The sequence below is a fragment of the Gobio gobio genome (assembly GCF_949357685.1).
Source record: "Gobio gobio genome assembly, chromosome: 23".
NCBI classification, from domain to species: domain Eukaryota; kingdom Metazoa; phylum Chordata; class Actinopteri; order Cypriniformes; family Gobionidae; genus Gobio; species Gobio gobio.
The window spans coordinates 41,389,117-41,413,222 of NC_137119.1; the positions used below are offsets into that span (position 1 = coordinate 41,389,117).

Genomic DNA, 24,106 nt, shown 5'->3' on the forward strand with positions numbered 1-24,106 from the left:
AGTGTTAGTCACTTCACCGGTCATAATGTTATGCCTGATCGGTGTATGTATACATACACATTTATTATATGATTGAAGTATTTAATCTTGGGAGGAAACATAATTGCTGCCTATCTTTGGAACAGCTGATGCCCTAAAGTGCTGTCTAGGTAGGGAGCACACTATGTGACGACTCTTGGGATTCTTCACATAAAGGGTTCTTTGACTGCAGTGCCTAAACTGCTCATAAACAGGCTTTGCACAGAAACCGACCGTTATTTAAAGTATATTTCCTGTAAGTTTATAGGGATAGAAAGCACTCACTTGTCTCGGAGCACCACACCGTCGATGCAGGCGCCAAACAACACAGTGCAGGACAGATCTGAGTCACAGCGTTAAGAAAACCATCATCCCAGAGGATGAGACGACAAACAGCAGCTCTCCTTAACTTCTCTCACACAGACACAATACAAATGATTCAGTGATTCAGTGGGATTCACCTACATGGAAAAGGGATTTAAAGGAACTTTAGGAGGGAAAGGGAAGGTTTGTAAGGGAAGCGAGGATACAGATGATGGTGGTGGTTATGATGGCGAGGATGGTTCCGATGGGAATGGACCTCTGAGCGTCTCTCAGATCCCCGGATCTGTTGGATCCAGCCATGATTCCTGCAGGAAAGAGGAGGTGTGCGTTTTTATCAAATCACGACAAAATACAATTCTTATCATTCAGATGTGAGAAAATTCATGTGGTATCTAATTCAAAATTCAATAGAAGAAACAGTGTTAGAGTCAGTGTTGTTTATTAAAAATAATTTTTCATTAATTGATTAAAATAAAAAATATATATTAAAAATATAACTTTTAGAAATGTTGCCTTGGAAACTAAAATAAAATGTAATATAAAACTAAAACTTGTAAAAAAATAAATGTTGTTATTTGAAATATAGCTGGAATAATATGTTAATATTAGATTAAAAACTTTAATATTAAGTATTAAAATGACTAAAACTTAAATAAAAACAAAAATGACAAACGCGCGTAACAAAATTACTAAACAAACTAAAATTAAAATGAATATATATCTTTGAAAAATATAATTAAAAAATAAGAATAAATACTATGCTAGTATATAAATAAATCTTAGATTAATTAGTAATTTCTATTAATTTCTGTGAATTTCCAGTTCAAACTGTTCATTTAAATAGAGTAATACTAGACAAATAGAAATATTGCCTTGGAAACCAACTAAAATTAAATAAATAAAATGTAAAAACGAATAAAATGACAAAAGCACATAACATTTAAAATATAAAAATAAAAGCTGATTCAAAAATATGACCTTAAATACTAATAATACTAGAGTTGGTAAGTTCAGTGAAACAACACTATTTTCAAAAATGTTCAATGTCCAATTTTTTTACTAAAAATATATAGATTTTATTGCTTTTTTGTATTGCTATATATACACAGTACACATATAAACATTTAAATGTAGGTTAAACTGAACTGAAACGACCGTTTTGGTCAAATGTTCCTCTGAAAACGAGATAAACTCAACATTTAAAGCCACTTCAGAGCAGATACATAATATATATAACCAAGTTGTAATGTCTTCTCCAAAAGCTGCACTGGGGTCATGTCCTGATACTGAAACGCTATCGCTCTGTTTACAGACAGCGCTCCTGCTGAGCTCAATGTGAATCTGAGAGCACGATAAGATGCACAATAGATCAGCCAAGAGAACGCGAGAGGAAAGAGCTGTGATGTGAAGAGCATGGATGTGTTCGTACCCGTGACCGAGGGGAAGTAGATTCCCACCAGCAGTGTGAAGAAGGTGGTGATGTCATTGACCACATACGGCATGTACTGGTCCTGAGGCGAGGCGGCCGCCGGCTCCGAGGGCAGGGCTTTCTCCACCAGCATGCTAGCGGGCCCGTAGCTCGCCCACATGTTCTCTGTGCAAACACGAGAAAATCAGCAGGTCAGGATATTGAACTGAAACAGAGATAAGCTTTGAATTTGGGCCATTTGGTTCAGTATCTGCTTTTGAGAAACCACTAAAATTGATACATTTAATCAAATCCATGTCAGTCTCAAAACAAATACACTCTAAAAAAAAAAAGGTTCTATATGGCACCAAAATAGTTCTTGGCTCGTAATCATAGGGGAACCTTTTTTAGTACTATATAGCACCAATTTTTGGTGCTTCAGTGGTTCTTCAGCGGTTCTTCAGAGGTTCTTCACCGGTTCTTTGACTAAGGTGCTATATAGCACCTCTGAAGAACCACTGAAGCACCAAAATTGGTGCTATATAGCACTAAAAAAGGTTCCCCTATGATTACGAGACTTTTTTTTTTAGAGTGTAGCATTGATGGAAATTCTCAGAAGTGCTCAGAAAAAAAAAAATGCAAAAAAGATAAAAGTGTAACACTTCACAATAAGGTTCCATTAGTTATCATGCAATAAAACACATTTATGAGTCTTAGCTGGTGTTCATTTCAACATTTACTAATGCATTATTACATTTAAAAGTTGTATTTTGGCCACAATATGTAAGATTTTTTGATTATAATACTCCAAAACCACTAGACCAGTGTTATATATGTTGTTGACTTGTGTACTTACATTATCACAAATGTTTCCAACAATTCAGTGAAATCAGTGATTTTAACCAGGACAGGGACCGTGTGTGTGCGTCGCACACATCACACACGTGTTACCCTCCGGGTTTATTTAGTAGATACCATGGACACACCAGAGCCGCTTTAATATCTGATGTGTTTTATTAGACGGGTCAGCAACTGTTTGGATCATTCATGGACAGAAACTGATCATTGTTCTCCAGCTCAACACAGTTAGTTCACACTTGTCATGTTTGGTTCGTTTAAAACAAACCCTGGTGGGATTGTTCGGTTAGTGTGGTTCATTTGAACATATGCGAACGCTGCCATCCGAACCCTGGTGCGCACCAAACAAGCGGACCGAGACCACTAAAAAGACGGGTCTCGGCCAGCTTCCAAACCAACTCTGGTGCGGTTTGATTAATATATGAACGCAACACAGACCAAAACATGTAAACCAAGCAAAAACAGGACGTGATGTCACAAGATGTGTATAACACAGAAGTGCCTCATCTATATTTGGTCCGATGAGCATGTTTCGAAAATGCTAGAAAAAAGTATTCAAAATGTTCAGTGATCAGTTAAGGGAATGTGGCTTTAACAGGAGTGTGGAACATTGCCACATAAAAGTTAAGAGTTCTCAGCTGGTAAAAATAAAACCATATGTACGCCAGAGGTGGACAAAGTACACAACTCCATTACTTTAGTAAAAGTAAAAATACTATTGGTTAAATATTACTCCATTACAAGTAAAAGTTGTAAAGATCGATTTTTACTTAAGTAAAAGTACAGAAGTACTTGCTTTTAAAAGTACTTAAGTATCAAAAGTAAAAGTAAACGCATTATTTTATTATTGTTGCATTGTTGTATGAATGCACGCTGTTCCATCATGGTGCTTTACGCCAGTCATGCTCCATCTGACATGCTAGCATATCTTGAACTCATTTAAATACTTGCTTAAAAGTTACAAAGCTCTTATCAAAGTCAAAATCATACTAGAAAAGAAAGGTTTCTACATTGTGTTTATTTGACAGGATTATGTAAAAAAACATTTCTGAAAGGACTTCAGTTAACATTCTTAGCCCAACTACGTTTTTGCATGCTAACTAACATCATTGTCGAACGTTATGTGTTAGCGCTCTATCCACAAGGCTATGGCAACTTGGCGGGTAAATCTATAAAAATCATTTGACCAACCATATTTCATACCAGTGTTCATTTTGACAACAATTTTGATTTAGTTTTAGGCATAGTCTTTTGACTATAACATTTTAGGCATCTGAATTGTTTAGTTTTAGTCTAGTTTTAATTGACTATAATAAGATTTTAGTAGATTCAATAGACTAAACTTCAGTACTTGTGGCCTGGCGTCTGAGAGGCAGCTTTCTGTGCACTTTCAGACTTATCCACGTCTGCTCTTCTGAATTTTAACAGTTTATGACCATGGTTGCGCGTCTGGAAACTGCCGCCTTCTATTTTGCCATCAATTGATTGGTGTTCAAAAAATACTTGGAAATCATTGAACTTCATGTGATCCTACAAGAGTGATTACTGATTGGCTGTCTGCAAAAAAACAAAAAAAAACAATCACATTTTAAAGAAGAAAACAAATCATCCACTGTCTTTCAAAGCGTCTACGACTTTATACTTCGAGGGCCTTGCTAGAAATGTAATGGAGTAAAAAGTAAGATATTTGTCTTTCAAATGTAGTGAAGTAAAAGTCACAAGTTTCCAGAAAAAATACTACTCAAGGAAAGTACAGATACTCAAAAAGTGTACTTAAGTACAGTACTCAAATAAATGTACTTAGTTACTGTCCACCTCTGATGTACGCGCATAAAATGATGGCGTTTAATCCAGCACACAGCATTGTTTTGAATGTTCGGTAAGCAGCTCTGTCATGAAATATATGTCATAAAAGCCGACCAATCAGGTTGTGACCGTATCTCTACGCCTTTGGTTCGGTAACTTTAGGTTCGCTGTTAAAAATGCCAGTGTGGACGCTAAGCGGACCAGGACAATATATTTAGTTTTTTGGTCCGGACCAAACGAACCAAACAAACCGAACTACAAGTGTGAACGCACCCTTATTGTTTAAATCTGTTGTTCTTGATTTACCGCACAGAGTAACATGTTTTAGCTCAATGCAGTGTGAACAAGTGTCTCATTATAGCATTATAACATCACTTTCACACTCAAATGTGTGTAATATGATCAAACAGCTGCGTTACCACACACACACACACGAGAGGAAGAAGCAGAAGCGCTCGTCTGGCAGAATAAAAGCTCCGCCCAATCAAGTTGTCATCAAGCTACGCCTCTGTTTTGAATAAGCGACATCTAGCGGCGAAAAATTACATATTGTGGCTTTTAAAGTTGTGTTTGTTCATATTATTTAATAGACCTGAGCTGACATGAACTAACCATGAACAGTTGTATTTTTATTGACTAACATTAACAAAGATTAATAAATACTAACAAATTAAATGCTCATTGTTAATGTTAGTAAAGGCATTAACTAATAGAACTATAGAGCTCCGGAGTTTGACGTCACGCGATCTAAACTCCACCATTTTGGCAGGCAATCAGGAGCGCCAGAGCGGCTGTAGTATTGGTTTCTATAGTGGTCGAGCAATAATATAAAACCGGACCGTTTAAACCTTATATTTCAACATGATGGACAGCTGATGTGCGCCAGGATGCCAGAACAGGCGGCATCTTTTATCGTAGTAAGTTGTTGAAATGCCTTGAATTTCAGTTTATTCTTTATTCATTTTGCCTCACGTAACTAATGATAAAAATAAGTTCTCATTAAATCCGATACTTAATCATGAATAACAGAAATGTTTTTATCTATAAATAACATGCAGAAACTGTAGGCTATTTGAAACGAAAATAAGGATCAATAAATACTTAAACAAAAAAATAAGAAATGACATTTGTTGATTATGATTTATATGAGATGCGCACACAACATGGCCCGATGGGACAGATGCACACAGCGGGGTGCTGTTTTGGACGAATGTGTGTTAACCGCTAACATAGTAATCTATTCATGTAATGTTTTCTCTCTTAAAATGTAAGCCAGTAGCCTGACAAGCCAGAGCCACATCAAGAATCGACGCGTTTGTGTAAGAAAAATATCCATATTTATTAGGGGTGTAACGGTACACAAAACTGACGGTTCGGTACGTACCTCGGTTTTGAAGTCACGGTTCGGTACGGATTCGGTACAGCAGTTTTACAAAATTGCTTTTTATTAATTTTTATTCAACAGTGGTTTAATGAAAAAAAATTGTGTCTGTCCTTAAATTAATTCAGTTATAACTAAAAGTTTCTTAAAGATAATGCTGTAAACTATATAGGGAGCCCTTACTTACATATTGCTATTAAAGATTAACAACAGAGCCCAAACTATTAGCCTAAATTCAGTTGCTATTTATTTTTAGATATAATAATCAACACTCATAAGCTTCACATAAGGCAGTTTTTGCAGTAACTTCTAAATCGAATTATTATAATTTTTTCTCCAATTTTTTGTTGAAATATAATCATTTAGTGGCTGTAATTTTAATGACAGGTTTATTTAAACATACATTAAATAAACAAGACATCACTAACAGGCTAAGTAGTATATAATGAGTATATATAGGCTAATATAATGAATATATAGGCTAATATAGTGCATGTATTCAGTGAAAGAGTTAATCTCTCTAACGTTAGTGAGCTAACAGCTGTGGACACTGACTTCTGAGGTAAACGTGATTCTCCAGCTGTTTTATTGTCTTTCCGCGGTTGAATCACCGATGGAGTGATTACACAACATATGATACGTTTCAGTAAGTTGTAATGTATCCTCAACAAGATATTAATTTATATTTATTCTCTTCCTGATTGCGAGGCGTTCACTCGCGCGCCGCGCGCTGCCGCTTGAAGTTGAACTGATACGCGTCTATCAGTCACGTAACATTAAAGAGCATTAAAATGCATTTATCGTTTGAATTTCGTGATAAAATGGACTGAATACTCAATATGTTCGTGTGGGAACTAGGATTGAAGTGTGTTCCGCGCTTTAAACAAGCCGACTGTTAACTGTTAAAGATTGCATTCATAACCGTTCGGTACACGCGTGCACCGAACCAAGAGCCTTGTACCGAAACGGTTCAATACGAATACGTGTACCGTTACACCCCTAATATTTATAATTTTATCAAGTAAACTTTCGACCGACCGCCTTCCCTGTTCAATTTATGGAAAATTTGTTGAAAGTTCCCCAGCCGATCGAAAGACTAACGCGACCAGGTCCGCTCGTCATGACGTCACGAACACATCTCGAGTTTCACTTTCAACATTAAACACTTTTCCACGGAATGCGGTTGGTCGAAAGTTTACTTGATAAAGTTTTAAATATGGTTATTTTTCTTACACAAACGCATCGATTCGCTTCAGAAGGCCTTTATTAACACCCGGAGCCGCGTGGAGCAGTTATTTGACGAACAGATGCACTTTTTATGGACTTCAAAAACAGAGCAACTATGAATCCAATTCTAATGCTTGGATTAGCCTGGACTTTTGTAATATAACTCCAATTTTATTTGTCTGAAAGAAGAATGTCATATACACCTAGGATGACTTGAGGGTGAGTAAACTATGGGCTAATTTTCATTTTTGGGTGAACTATCCCTTTAAGCCCGCCCACCGACTCGATACACGATGTGGTTGGCCTGACTAGAGTTTGGTTTTTCCAGCTCGCAAGCCAACGGAGAGTTGCTAGACTACCCTGGCTGCAATTTAGATTTGCTGCCGCTAGGGTGCATCTAGATTTAGGGTGCACTAGGCTAGTAAGCCAGTGTAAAACAAGAGCGTATTGATGCAATCTGCCTGCTATTCTATCTGTTAATGTTACTCCTGATTGGAGGCTTCCGTAAATATTTAGTTTATACGTAGATTTAGGCTTCAACTAAGTTTAATGGAGCAACGCAAAAAATATTTAGTAGTGCATAAGTTGAACTTTGTGTCCATTTACGTCAGGGGTGTCCAAACTTTTTTTAAAGGGGGCCGGATTCCATCTTGTGGACATACGCGGGGGCCGGTCCCTTTTCTATTATATATATATATGAGACTTTTATTTCTTGGAAACATGACAGATTTGACAAAAGCTTGAGCTGACAGTAGCTTGAGATAGGACACAGGAAATATATAGATATTTAACAATATCTGTAAAATTTTCATCAACCAAAAAGTTTTAATGGGTGAAATTTTAATATTATCACAGAGTTAGAACTCTATTCTTATTTAAATTTAATAAGTGCTCTGTTTAGATCACCACAGGTAAAACCACACTACAAAACATGCTTTTCTGACTTGGTCTTTCTGTCTTTTTTTCAGTCCAGTTTTTCCTTTTACTAATTACATATTTTTTCTTGATTCCTGGGGGGAACAATCTAAATGAATTGAGTTTTTGCTTGGAACAAACTAAATTATCTGCCAACGGATTAGAAAAATAATCTTCCAAAATCTTCCTTAAAGATTCCAAACAGAAACAGTATTTTGTGAACTCATGCTGGCATCATTCATTTCATATTCGCTTTCGGCTGTTCTTGCCTGCCGATATGGCGTTGTAAACAGAATGGGTCACGTCCGGAGCTCTATTGTAAAGTGTTGCAGATAAAGCAAGGGCTGCACATACTTCCCTACTATGTAGCAGAGGAAAAAACAATATGTGACAAAAGAAGTCCGAATTCACAGAACTCATAAAAGAGTAGGCAAAATGCAAGTAGGCAAAGAGTAGGCAAAGAGTAGGCAAAGTGTGCATACAATTGACATTTTACTATCCCATGAGGCCATGGGAGAGGATTTGTAACACAACTAATGCTGGTAGGTCACATGATCAAGACAACATGGCGAATGTAGTCCGGATTACATTCATACACACACACACACACACACACACACACACTCATACTATATATTCAAAATAAGCTTCTACTCAAATTTCGGATGCAGCCCAAAATCTCATTCAGGCATGAAACGTCTCATATGATATTCCATAAGTGTCCTTTTTCATCGGCCACTACATTAAAATCAATGTTAAGAGTATAAAACACAAGCGCTGTGCTGGTTTGATCAAATTATGAGGACAAATTGAAACCACTTGAATATACTGTACTGACCTACTTCCACACAACTCCAGGCCAGACACTGTAATGCTGCGTGAAAACAATTATTTCTGCTCACTTTGACATCAGTGTTGAGATATTAATGTCAGGCCTGGCCTGTTAAATCCAGCAGAATCCGGTCTGGAGCAGCAGACATCATCAGTGACATTCACAAGAGCCACAGCGGCTTCATGATCAATGACCCTGATGGGCTTCAGCTGAAGGCATGAGCGTATGGCATTCATCAGAGGAGATATTAGAAAATACACAGATTTACTGTGCTTCAACTCTTGCCATGCTCTACAGTAGAGACCTTTGGGGTCAGAGGTCAATTTAATGCTCAAACAAAGGATTTTCAATCAAAAGGATTTTCAAAAGGATTTTCAGGATTTTTAAAAAACGTACATAAAAAAAATCACAGCATTTCAAAATGTTACTAGTTTCTTTTTGAATTGTACTAGAAATGTCTGAGTTAAAATTGTTGCAAAGAATATCCTTCACCAATTTGCTATTCATTGTAAAAACAATTTATTTTTTTAACATACAAAATGCATTTTTATGGCTTTCAAAGTTAATGTACATTTAAAATATTAATGAAATGTTTTATTTATTTCACATTGATTAAATTTTATAATATTTAAATCTCCTTTTCAACAATTGGTCAGAAATAAATGGCATTAATTGCAATAAATTGTTGTTATTTTTCTCATATTTTTTGCTTTAAAAAATATTTTCTAAATATAACTAATATCTGTCAACTTAATAAAAAAACAGGTCAGAAATAATGACATTAATTGCAATAATTTTGTTATTTTTCTCATATTTTTTGCTTAAAAAATAATTTTCTAAAAAGAACTAATATATGTCAACTTAATAAAAACTGGACAGAAATAATAACATTAATTGCAAAAATGTTTTTGTTATTTTTCTCTTATTTTTTGCTTTAAAATATTTTTCTAAAATAACTAATATCTGTCAACTTAACACAAAACTGGACAGAAACAATGACATTAATTGCAATAAGTGTTATATATTTTTCTTTAGAAAAATATTTTTCTCAAATAGAAAAATCTTAATAAAAATGTGTATATTTTCAAGATAATATTTGTTATAGTATGACAATGTTAAAGCCAATCACTTAAATCATTTTCCTTGTCTTAATATCACATTTAACATCTTTCTCAGACAGTGAAATGCATTTATATATGAACATATATAATATTTGGGGTGCTTAGCATCCAAACGTTTGAAAACCCCTGCTCTCACACACACGCCACACACGTCTGAATAAGTTAAAAGTCATTTAGACACTTTCTTAAGTAACGAACAGTGAAATCGAGCTGACGTTAAAATGAACATAAGGCGGCGCATGCAAACATTATTCCATAATGTGACAACTGGATATTCAAGATTGCACTGACCAAAACGTCTTTTTTCTTGGAGTAACTGATGTGAACATGTACTAACTGTACAAGAACGTACAGAAGGACCATTTAGCCTTCATTTACTCAAACTCACCCGCGATGTTCAGAGCAAAGGTGCGGATCTCACCTGAAATGACTCCGCTGGTGAGGCCGGGAATGCCCTGGATCTCCGTGACGTTATTGAGGCTGAAGTACTCATGGCAGCTGGCGTTGAGCTCCGGTCCTTCACAGAAGAGAGACCAAAGCTTCGTGGTCACGGTCACGTTGTCTATCATTTCTGTCTTCAAGCACTTGTCAAAGCCGTGGTTCTGCAGGGTGCGGTTGCCCAACAAACAGACCCTGGAGAGGACAAAAGAGCGCTCAGAAAGAATTCAAAGCACGAGTTGCACATTTAAATCGGACTTTATTGTCAGGAGGGTTGTGGCGATTGAGAAAGCCTGTGAAGCAAACACTGCTGCGGATGTTTGAGGTTCAACAAAAGGCACTGCGAGCTGCCCAATGCTGCTCAAATCTATAAAGAGACTCGGTTTCGTTTAAATAGGCAACACTGTAAAACACACAGTGCAATGAGGATTCAGCATTTTGAAGCAATAGAGGGCAATAGTTGGGTTTCAGAAGCAAAAATCACATTTTTCTCCATAGAGACTGAAATAAAAGTGCTAAAATAAAATAAATAATAAAAAAAATTAAATTAAAAAAAATTAAAAAAAATTACCTGCATTTAGATATTTATTTTAATGTAATGCTACAAATTGTTTTTAGTAGTTTCAACTAAATAATATTGTGTATTATATTATAATATTATATAATATTGTATAATATTGTAGTTTCCTCCTTGACAACCTAAAAATGTAAAAATTATTAAATATATTACATTTATTTAAAACTTATTAGAATCATAGAAAGCTAGTAAACTCAGAAAATAATGTATGCACAATAGTAGCTACATGAAAATATAACTGGAAATTATGGAAATAAACTCTAAACTTTCCTTTTACTCAACTAAAAAAAAAAAAAATTAATACACTTTATTCTCAGAATTACAAGATATAAACTCGCAATTGCGTGTTATAAAGTCAGAATTGTGAGACATAAACACAATATGCGAGAAAAAAGTCATAATTGCGTTTATATATTTAAAAATAAAAATGTTCTCAAAATTGCAAGTTTATATCCCACATTTTGTGAGTTTATATCTCACAATTCTGAGGGGGAAAAGTCAGAATTGTGAGATAAAAAGACGCAATTATCTTTTAAATTGATTCAGTGGCGGAAACAAGCTTCCATATAATTCTAATGCAGTCCCATGCAAAGCATGCTGGGAAATAGAAATTCACTGTCCAGATGGTTATTCATGTAGTCACAAACACAAAAATCTAAATCAGTTCACTTTCATTTTACAATTTTTAAAGCTACACTGTGTAACTTTTTTAGTTTATTCTTAGCTAAAAACACTTAGTTCTTTCAAAAATATATGTGCTCATTAATGTATTTACTTCTTTCAAGTAATAAAGTATTCTCGTAAGTTTATAATATGCCATTGAAATTACATACGGGTGAGGGGTTCGAATGCCGGTCGCCATGTTGCCCCTCCATCTTGAAAGTACATTAGCCAAAGAGGGACATACCCGTAAATTCAAGCTTCGCCTTTCGCGTTTTAACACTCGATGGCACCGTGTCCAATGTGGACGAGGTCGAACTGGAAGCCATATTAATCTTGGACTAAATCGGCCACCGTAGGAGTTAAAACGAAATCGGAATTGAGAGGAAGAGAAACTAATATTCACTGGATGGTCATATAGCTTTTCACCGCTAGATGGGGGAAAATATCACACAGTGTAGCTTTAAGTAAATTGAACAAAATTGTTACAAATGTTCAAGAATTGTGTTGCTTTAACTCATTTTAATGAAGTTAACAAACAGTTTTATTGAGTGTTTATAAAGAGCTGGTTGGTTTGGGTTAAGGTTTAAAACTAAGGCTCCTGAATAAGTGATCCCTGCTGCATACTATATAATGAACGCTGCTCTCCGACCCTCATGAACTTACGGAAAAACCGGAGGTTCAAAGATGGTTTTGATGACGCCGGCGTAGATGGCCAAGATGGACAGCACCACACAGGCCAGGAAGACCAGCGCCAGCTTGTTGACGTACTTCACCCCGACGAACACCACCACAGCCATGAGCGTCAGACAGCACGTGCCGTACACTCGCATGTTGTTCAGCATGACCTCGGCCTCCTGCGCCTTCTCCTCCGCCTTGAAGATGGCAGCGCTGGGCACGATGTAGGTCTGTGGCACAACACACAATGAGATGTTCATTTTAAAGAAGAAAATAAAGAGGAAATAATGGGGGGAAAACGGAAACAGGATTGAATTGCGTTAGAGCAATCTGTTAGAGGAACACGGACCCCCATCCAAAAATATTTAAATGCATTTATATTTTCATCAATACCCTACCCAGCTAACTTTTTTTTTTGCTAATGTTCATATTAAGTTACATTCAAAACGTCCAGTTATTGGCTATACAGATGTTAAGGAAACATTCCGGACAGACGGATGGATGGATGGAATAACAGATAGATAGATAGAAGATAGATAGATAGATAGATAGATAGATAGATAGATAGATAGATAGATAGATAGATAGATAGATAGATAGATAGATAGATAGATAGATAGATAGATAGATAGATAGATAGATAGATAGATAGATAGATAGATAGATAGATAGATAGATAGATAGATAGATAGATAGATAGATAGATAGATAGGATGGATGGATGGAATGACGGATAGATAGATGAATGGATTGATGGAATAACTGATAGATAGATGGATGGATGGATGGCGGATGGATGGATGGATGGATGGATTGATGGAATGACGGATAGATGGATGGATGGATGACTGATGGATGGAGGGATGGATGGAGGAAGGATTGATGGAATGACTGATGGAATGACTGATAGATAGATGGATGGATGGATGGATGGATGGTGGATGGATGGAGGGATGGATGAATTGATGGAATGACGGATAGATAGATGGATGGATGGATGGAATTACGAATAGATAGAGGGCGGATGGATGGATGGATGGAATGTCAGATAGATAGAGGGCGGATGGATGGATGGATGGATGGATTGATGGAATGTCAGATAGATAGATGGATTGATGGATTGATGGAATTACGAATAGCTAGATGGCGGATGGATGGATGGATGGAATGTCAGATAGATAGATGGATGGATGGATGGATGGAATTACGAATAGATAGAGGGCGGATGGATGGATGGATGGATGGAATGTCAGATAGATAGATGGATGGATGGATGGATGGATGGATGGAATGTCAGATAGATAGAGGGCGGATGGATGGATGGATGGATGGATGGATGGATTGATGGAATGTCAGATAGATCGATGGATGGATGGATTGATGGAATTACGAATAGATAGATGGCGAATGGATGGATGGATGGATGGATTGATGGAATGTCAGATAGATAGATGGATGGATGGATTGATGGAATTACGAATAGATAGATGGCGGATGGATGGATGGATGGATGGAATGTCAGATAGATAGATGGATGGATTGATGGAATTACGAATAGATAGATGGCGGATGGATGGATGGATGGATGGAATGTCAGATAGATAGATGGTGGATGGATGGATGGATGGAATGTCAGATAGATGGATGGATGGATGGATGGATGGAATGTCAGATAGATAGAGGGCGGATGGATGGATGGATGGATGGATTGATGGAATGTCAGATAGATAGATGGATGGATGGATGGATGGATGGATGGATTGATGGAATGTCAGATAGATAGATGGATGGATGGATGGATGGATGGATGGATGGATGGAATGTCAGATAGATAGATAGATGGATGGATGGATGGATGGATGGATGTATTGATGGAATGTCAGATAGATAGATAGATGGATGGATGGATGGATGGATGGATGGATGGATGGATGGATGGAATGTCAGATAGATAGATGGATGGATTGATGGAATTACGAATAGATAGATGGCGGATGGATGGATGGATGGATTGATGGAATGTCAGATAGATAGATGGATGGATTGATGGAATTACGAATAGATAGATGGCGGATGGATGGATGGATGGATTGATGGAATTACGAATAGATAGATGGCGGATGGATGGATGGATGGATGGATGGATGGATGGATGGATGGATGGATGGATGGATGGATGGATTGATGGATTGATGGAATGTCAGATAGATAGATAGATGGATGGTTGGATTGATGGAATTACGAATAGATAGATGGCGGATGGGTGGATGGATGGATGGATGAAATGACGTATGGATGGATGGAAGGATAGATAGATAGATAGATAGATAGATAGATAGATAGATAGATAGATAGATAGATAGATAGATAGATAGATAGATAGATAGATAGATAGATAGATAGATAGATAGATAGATAGATAGATAGATAGATAGATAGATAGATAGATAGATAGATAGATAGATAGATAGATAGATAGATAGATAGATAGATCTGTCATTCCATCCATCTATCATAGAAGTATGTATTATTTATTTAATTTAAGCATTTAAAAAAAATATATATTATATACATGCAATATTATAAAAAATATGTCTATTTACTTTCACTTTATTTTTTGTAAAATAAACACTTTTATACTCACAAATCTTCAATCACAAAACTCGTCAACATATTAGCAATGGTGCTTCATTTTATATAGGCAGTAAAATCGTTGCAAATATGTCATAAATAATGAATATATCACACAATAAACATGACATAATTCCTTAATTTAGAGTCTGGAGTTATTCTTAGATGATCCTTACGTCACAGTGGCTTATTAGCAGTTACTAAAATCTCTCTCTGGATTTTCTGGACTTAATCTGACTGCCCTTTAGTTGGACACACACTCACCAGGAAGATCTCGATGGTGCCGAGGATGTACATGGCCCCGGCGAACGTGGTGCCCAGATAGAAGCACAGGCCCACCGCACCTCCAAACTCAGGGCCCAGGGACCGAGAGATCATGTAGTAAGAGCCTCCAGCTGGGGGACAGCACCAGACATAGTTAAATGTGACACAGGACAGAAAAGGGTCACACACACACACACACAGCAATGCATTTCTACCGGTTACACAAACCCCATAATCGAACACACAGCTTGGGCGTTCGAGGTTTATCATGCTGTCATTTCCTGTTTCAATACAAGTTGAGAATGATAAATGTCATACCTGGAACAACACCGTTTGTAGCAATGGCACTCATTGATATGGCGGTCAACATTGTCTGAAAAAAACAATTATTAGTTGAGACAGAAGAAAGTAAACGCGGTCAGACTCAATAAAGATAACACAGTACAGTAATGACGTTCTCCTTTAGTTTTTCCTGTTAAAGGTCATCTGCATCTGGGCGTTATGCAACACGGCCCTAGTGTTGGAGTGTCCTTGACACTAAATCCCTGCGTCTCTCGCTCTGGACTCTGAAAAGCTGCTGGACTAAAGCCAATTAGTGTCCATGAACCTCCAGCAGGCTTAGCGGTTCAAATAAAGCGCTTTGAATGAAGACGACTGAGTGATCTTTACTAGACACAAAGAGCTGACATTCCTCCTGCCATTATCATCAGCCACACTTTAACGCTGTTTCTGGTTATACTCAGATTCATATCCAGCATGCATTTCAATATGTTCAGTTTATATGCTGATTATGTAAGATATGAGGGTTGTAGGTTGTGATTTAAATATAAACAGTAACATAACACATTAGCGATTCTAGGATTTTCATTTTAGGGGGGCTCAGCCCACAGTTAACTATCACTATTAATGAGTAGCTTATTAGTATGCATATTAGGATATTGGATGTTTATTATTTTGTTTTGGATTTCTATGATCTACATTTGTTCAAGATGTTCTGAACGCCAAACAAATTGATAGCAATAGCTTGAAAACCATCTCAGTGGGCAGATATGACTGATTAAGTTTTTCCATTTTTGTCAGTGAATACAGTAAAACATATGTTTAACTGATATTTATATGTTTTATGAATAATTTTCATAGACATGTTAATTTACTGAAGGCTAACAAAAATCTAGGTAACTAAATGTATTAAATTAATTCACAATATGCACACATTCATTACTAATCTTATGCCCAATACAAGCTTTTTTATTTAATGAGAGCTACACATGGAATTATTAATTTACAATATGCACACATTCATTACTATTAATTAGGGCTGTCAAAAGATTAATCGCGATTAATTGCATCCAAAATAAAAGTTTGTGTTTACATAATATATGTGTGTGTACTCTGTTAATTATTATTTATATATAAATACACACACAAGCATGTATACATTTAAGAAAAAAATATAATTTTTATATATAAAACATTTATATTTATATATATTATAGATTATATAAATGTATATACAGTATATACATGCAAATATTTCTTAAATATATACATGAATGTGTGTGTATTTATATATAAATAATAATTAACAGAGTACACACACATATATTATGTAAACACAAACTTTTATTTTGTATGCGATTAATCGTGATTAATCTTTTGACAGCCCTAATATTAATCTTATGCCTAATCTGAAGAACACAACTTTGGTAATATTTCTTGTTTGTTAATTATATTATAAATGACATTACATAGGCCTATTTCAATTCAAAATGGCGAAATTAGACAAAAGTTTATTAATTTGCCTGAATATTTTGTCATTTTTTTAACATTTCTGTCTTCAAGAAGCAGCGGTCAAATATGAAATGTTTAGTTTAGCGATATATCTCACACTTGTCGTCGAGTCCTGCTGCTAAAATTCGTGCTCCGCCTCAGCAGCTTCTGTGAACATAAAGCCCGCCTACTCTGATTTGATTGGTTTTCTCAAATATGTTGACATTGACGAGCGGTGACAGACCAATGAGGCTCAGATCAACACACACACACACACACACACACACACACACACACCTCTGCTTCTGACGTGCGCTCTGCTCGCCGCCACAGCGGATTGAAGAACACACTGATTAACAGATTAAAAAACGTGACGAAGCCAAGGCCTGCCGCCAGTTTCATATGTTTGAAAGGTTAATCACACATTTTTAAGGGTGGCTGGACAGAATTTTAGGGGGGCTGAAGGGCCTAGTGACGCCCATGACATAACAGTACTTTCCTTCTTCCTTAATTATAGCATTAAAGGATTAGTTCACTTCAAAATGACAATATCCTGATCATTTACTCACCCCCATCTCATCCAAGATGTTCAAGTCTTTCTTTCTTCAGTAGAAAATCATTTTTTTTGAGGAAAACATTCCAGGATTTTTCTGCACATAATGGACTTCAGTGGGAACCAATGGTTGAAGGTCCAAATCACTGCAGTTTCAGAGGAAGAGCTTCAGAGGCTCTGATCCCAGACGAGGAATAGAGTCTGATCTAGACAAACCATCGGCCATTTTCAGGAAAAAATAAACATTTATATACTTTTTAACCACGAATGCGCGACTTCAGTGTTGTGATTATTCACGGCGTATGATGTCATCACGTCGGAAAGGTCACGTGTGACTAGGGATGTGACGGTGAGGAAATTTTCCCACCGGTTAATTGATGTGTGACAACACCGGTAATACCGGTATCACCGGCGGAGGCTTTTAAATCACTAATTCTATCTAACCGAAAGTAACATGCACATGAGCGCTCTGAAATGAAATCGCGCCAGTGCGCACACACCGTGAATGACCGCTCGTCTGTAAATGCGCGCTCTGTGAGGCCATGGGTGCGTCTCAATCAGTTTCCTAGTTCAGTAGTCAGGGCACTGATCAAGCATTGATCAGTCTATGATTGAGATGCACGCCATGAATGAATAACAGTTCGTCCGTAAAGCCTTGTTTATACTCGACGCGCCCGCACGAGCGCGAGGGTGCGCGCGGCAAAAATAAATGCGCGCAGTCAGCGTAGCGCGGAGGCTCACACTGCGGAGCCAGGCGAAAGGAAACGATGCGCGCTCTGTGCGGCCGTGCACATTTTACTTTCGGTTTTGAATTAGCGCCAATTCGGCTGCGGCTTGCTTGAAAGACTAGAAAGGGATACAGCTACGGGCACATTAATACTGTGCCATTTAATTAACGTATTTGCTTTATTGTAAGGGCAGGTTTAGGGTTGGGATAGGAGTAGGCGTTAATAAAACACAATCTGGCAAGTAGCACATTAATTTATTGTTATGTTATTTTGCCTCACTTCCTGTCCCTCTTCTAGCCACAACTCTTCTTTTCCATGTTTAGTGTATTTCTGTGGCAGGATTACAGCGCCACATACTGGCCTGGCATGTGTACTACATCGTTTTGAGTGCTCTCGTTTGTACGCGGATATAGGGGAAAAAAGATTGGATTGGGAAAGCTCTGGCTTCGTGTGGACGGGGCCTTAGTATTTGACCCTGTTCCTCGTCTGGGGTCAGAGCCTCTGAAGCCCTTCCTTTGAAACTGCATTGATTTGGACTTTCAACCATTGGTTCCCATTGAAGTCCATTATGTGCAGAAAAATCCTGGAATTTTTTCCTCAAAAAACTTCATTTCTTTTCCACTGAAGAAAGAAAGACATGAAAATATCAGGATATTTTCATTTTAAAGTGAACTAATCCTTCACGATTAAATTAAGCCTGTTGTTAAACTGTCTGTTAAAAATAACACACACACACACACACAGAGATTATGTTGTATATACATAATGTATAGATGTATAGTTTAAGTTGCTTGAGATGTGCAAACTAAATATTGCCATGAAAAAATCTGCCCTTAAATTCAACATGAAATGTATTGATGCATATTGTAATCATTAATCCGTGCAATAACTTTCTCCACTTCTATAATGAATAACTTTCCTTTCTGAACTTTTCAACATTTGTCTCACAGAAAAACTTTCACCATCCAATCAATTCCTGATTAATGCTATCAGTCCTGCACTTTTCCTCCCCGTTCCACTCAAAAATGAGTCACATTCAGGAAGAAAAACGGTTGCACTGCTTTGATATTGATTTAACATTTTCCTAAGTGAGGAGTGAGAAGATGAGGCTCAATCACACGTCTGCCGTTTATCTCTAATACACATCATTTAAAGCGCCAGCGCTGAGATCTTGATGGTTCCTGTAAGAAAGAGTGAAACTTGACCGTGACACAATCACCGGAAACACATAATGACACTAGTCAGTAAAGGTTGAGGTGAATTAGGCGCTTGATCCCATTGTCTGATGTGGTTTATAAATAAGCGTCAGTGTTAAAGACTTCTGAGCACAGGATATTACACACGTGTGAGTTCAGACGAAAGAGGAAGGAGGCTAAACTTAACCGGCAGGATCAACGGACTGAACTGATCGACACACACACACACACTCTATGTGTGACTCCAGTATTTGATATGGACCCAATAGGTTCTCTTATGCTTCTAAGGCAGCATCCTAACTCAAATGAACCTCATAAGTGTCTTATCTAGAACACATTATCTAGGCAAAATCAGATCTTACATCTAAACTAGCAGAAGCTCATTAATGCTTCCTCAGCCGCTGTCGGTTTGATCAGGTGGACTTACACACGAGCAGCACATGGACACGATGATAAAGGACTCCAGGATTCCCGCCGTTCCCACGATCCATGTCATTCGCAGGAAGAGAATCACTCCCAGGATATTCTGCAGGCAGGGCAGGTAGACGCCGATAAACGTCCCCATCTGTGGACTCTGGACGACACAAAGGAGACGGCATGAGAATCTTTACAATAAATTCATGCTGAAAAATGACTGTGCATGCATGCAATAATTCAGTGTAAAATATTGTAGGGACATACAGTTTGAAATATAAAAAACAAGACTTTTATTCTTTAGGACAGGTCTTAAAACACACACATAAAGTGACTTATTTTAGTATCATTGATATAACCATATCCTATCATAAATCATATCCCAAAACCTCATTGTATAATATTTTTTAATCCGTTTTTGTTTTGATGTTTTCATTTTAAAGTTTTAGTCATTTTGTTGCACATCATGCACAATCATTTTCAACATTTATTGTTAATTTTCTCATGCAGTCTTTGTCTATTTTATTAGTTTTAGTTATTTTAGATGAAAATATTTCTGTATAGATTTTATTTCAGTTTTAGTACTTTTTAAGTTCAACTAAATGAAAAGGAGAAATGTCGCATTGCATTGGTTGCACTTTTATTTTTATTTTATTTCAGTTCGTTGATTTCAAGTAAAGAACGTTTGTTTTATAGTTTTAGTTTTAATTAATTAGTTAACAATAATAAACTTGTATACTGATGCTCTATAGACCCAAAAATCTAAATACTGATCTGAAGAACCTGTAATGAAACTATATTTTTAATCTCCAAATGACCATATAGGAACTCAAGAATCATAGTTCTTGATATAAAGAGATTTCTTTGCTGAACCTAAAGTGCTTCAAGAACCCGTTTTAACAAGAGACAAACTAACACGATGGAAACATCACCCGCAATATGCAATGCAAACCAGATTTAGATCTCATCCTTAAGCGCTGTGCGTCTAAATGGACATTTAATGTCTCAACGGAAGCTTTTAGCCTTAAAAGAGGGATAATCCATGTTATCCATTCAAATTGTAAATGATCCTGAGATTCCCCCTCCAGTGGCTGAGATTCAGTGTTTCCTCCCAAATGATCTGCTTCCATCTTGATACAAAAGAAATCATAACCAATCATTGCACGACCAAAAATCTCATAAACGAATAAACGCATACCACAGTGAGATGAACGGCTCTTGACTGCTCCCGCTGGAATCGGCAATGGATGAACTTTAGTAATTAACGCTAAAATCAAGAGGTTCCTAGATTTCGCTTCTTCACAAGATGACTTGAGCAGTTTGATGCAGTCCGAGGACTAAAAAGAGCGCGTCGCCGTCGCCCCGTGGCCCGTTTCACCAATCACAGATGCCCAGAGCCTGGAGACTGGCTGGGGACTGTGGTTTTGTGGGTATTGACTGGCCATTGCTTAAACATTTTTTACTTACTGCCAGCAATGACCACGAGCACTCAAAATGTTGATGCCCCCTGGGTTTGAAACGGAAAATTGTTGCATTTGTGCATATGTTAATACATCTTTGCATAAGGCTAAAGACCAACCATAGATGTCATATTTTTTCAAGTGAATAAAAATGAGGCTGAGAGAGACAGTCTGTTCTGTACTGTCAGGGCAATTCAACACGACGTCTATTCAAACAAAAATGTATTGGCTTTCCTGAACATTTCTATAAAGAACGTTTTGTGCAATGGATGTTAAAGGTTCTTCATGAAACCATCAATGCCAATCTATAACCTTTATCTTCAAGAGCGTGCAACAACAGAATTTTGAGAACTTCAGGTAATTTCCGTAACCAGACATTCCAAACAATCTGACCTGTATTAATTTCCTGTCAAAGGCAGAAAGAATGTAGAGAATGTGATTTGTTTTAGATTACAGGACACAGACGCAAACGTCAAACATCTTTCTGAAAGCTCTGCTTCTTTCATTCATGTCTGCAGATGTAGGGCCCTATCATACACCTGACGCGATGCAGCGCCAGGCAAGTGCTTTTTGCTAGTTTCAGCTTGACGCAATTATCAATTTCATGTCCAGCTTCACATTGACTCAGTACGTTTACATGGACAACAATACTCCGATATTAATCTGATTAAGACCATACTCTGATTAAGAAACTCCCATGTAAACAGCGATTTCTAATTACCTTAATCCGGTTAAAGCCATACTCGAATTAAACAAAAATCGAATTAAGACATGTGGAGTATGCCTGTTTTAGTCGCATTATCGAAATGCATTGTAGACATGTATACACTTTAATCTAACTATTAACGTCATGTAGGAGTTTTCACCGCAATTTGAGACAGGACACACACACACACACGCACACACACACCAGGCAAGTGCAGAGCGGAGGAGGGCTTTGGGAGCTCGCTCGAGCCCCTGCCCTTTTTAAAAATGTATCAAAAGTGCCCCTCTCAACAATCATCAATAATAATGTGACAAATAAAACAGAATTTGAATTATAATTAATATAACAGCGCGTACAAAACAGTAACAAGGCGCTCAAATGTCCCGTTTATGTTTTACGTATCTGTCAGTTTGAAATGTCGTTGCCATGACGTGTTGCTATGGTTGGTGCGTGTCTTGCTTGACTGCTCATTCTGACACGGCCTCCTCTATATTTTTTTCTTTGTGTTGTAATAATTCTGCTCACTGTAAAAGTAAAATACAATAAGTTTGTCTCTGTACTCTCAGATTCATAATTGCCTGCTTACAACAGCGGTCGGGAACCTCTAGGCTCGCAAGCCATATGGCCATTCAATGAGCGCTTGTGGCTCGACGGCAGAAAAAAACTATTGAAACAATCACGATTTTGAAACCTCAATTTTCATCATTTATCAAAGTTATTATTCGAAATGTAGGCTGTCAAGAAGGAGGCAAGATGGGCAGTGTCTCTTCAAAAAAACCTGAAAGACACAATATATATATTACATATTTATTTTTGTAATATTATATATTACATTAAAAAGTATAAAATCACTCGTTTTTATAAAGGAACACTGTCCGACAGCGACACCCGCAGGTAGCCTAAAGTTACAGCGGTTTGCCTGAGCCCATTGATTTTAACAGACCCACGAAAGTTGCGCGGCATGGGGACGTAATGACGTGCCATTAATCGAACTATGTTCTAACATGTAAAACGGGAACATGAACGGAATATTCTAAAAGCAACTCATGTAAACACCTTGATCAGATTATCGTCTTATTCAGATTAAGGACAATAATTAGATTACTGCTGTCCATGTAAATGTAGTCTTTGTTTAAATATCAAATGCACTGGCGCATCTGTTCGCCCATGGGCATCTGGTCTGAACACCAGGTGTGTTCAGGAGCATTGTTGGAGTGTTGCTATTGTGAGGAACTGAAAACTACTGACCATTAACCAACACAAACCTGCTCTAAAGTCAATAGCAAAGTATTGTTTGTGTTATTTAAAGGGTGTGTTAGTAATATGAGCCTATAGGCGGCGCACAACGCGCATACACTCTGCTTATCACACACACAGGGACACACAGCACACACACATTTTTTTAAATATGAAAAATAAAAGAATTCCTCTCAGTAGAAGCGTTCAGTCTTTCCGCTCACATGTAAAGAGAGAATCCGCCATGGTGCGAGCACAACTGGCTTTTAAAGGGAAAGGGAGATGAGACTCTGATTGGTTTATTGCTCGTTACACCCAAAACACACCCATGATTCATTAAGAGACGAGGTACAACCATTTTAGACCATTCGCTTGGCGTGAACACAATTAAACAGTAAGAAAGCAGCTCTCAGATGGTGTCAAATGCCTGACTATAAAAATATGTTTTTAGGCTAGATTTAAAAACAGCAAGTGTTTGAGCCTGTCTAAAATAGAGGGGCAAACTATTCCAGAGCTTCGGGGCCGCCACAGCTAATGCTCGGTCTTCAACTTTGCCCGTGGAACAACTAAGAGCAAATTGTCAGCGGACCTTAGAGCCCTTAGCGGAGCATAAAGCATAATCAGGTCTGAACGATATCTGGGGGCTAAACCATTAAGAGATTTAAAAACATCTTAAAATGAATCCTGAACTGGACAGGTAACCAGTGAAGAGAGGCGAGAATAGGGGTAATATGTTCCCACTTTCGTGTACCCGTCAACAAGCAGCGTTCTGAACCATCTGCAGTCTGGAGATAAAGAGGCCTGACTAATGCCAAGATAGAGGACATTACAATAATCCAGACGAGTTGAAATAAAAATATGCACAAGTCTTTGAAAGTCTTTAAAAGACTGAAAAGTTTTAACCT

General features: G+C 37.3%; 1 protein-coding gene across 7 annotated transcripts in view; it reads right to left on the bottom strand.

Annotated features, from left to right (window-relative positions):
• slc12a7b (solute carrier family 12 member 7b) overlaps positions 1-24,106 on the bottom strand; it is a 160,844-nt gene that overhangs the window by 41,055 nt on the left and 95,683 nt on the right. For all 7 annotated transcript variants that reach the window (XR_013815678.1, XR_013815679.1, XR_013815680.1 and 4 more), the window contains exons 4-11: positions 19,813-19,959; positions 15,457-15,511; positions 15,139-15,269; positions 12,232-12,473; positions 10,312-10,523; positions 1,772-1,936; positions 549-647; positions 304-361 (exon numbers count right to left, since the gene is read on the bottom strand). Coding sequence is in view for 4 of the 7 variants with exons in the window: in XM_079806376.1 (XP_079662502.1) it covers positions 304-361; positions 549-647; positions 1,772-1,936; positions 10,312-10,523; positions 12,232-12,473; positions 15,139-15,269; positions 15,457-15,511; positions 19,813-19,959 (1,109 nt within the window). In the remaining 3 variants the exon portion in view is untranslated. The remainder of the gene's footprint in view (positions 1-303; positions 362-548; positions 648-1,771; positions 1,937-10,311; positions 10,524-12,231; positions 12,474-15,138; positions 15,270-15,456; positions 15,512-19,812; positions 19,960-24,106) is intronic.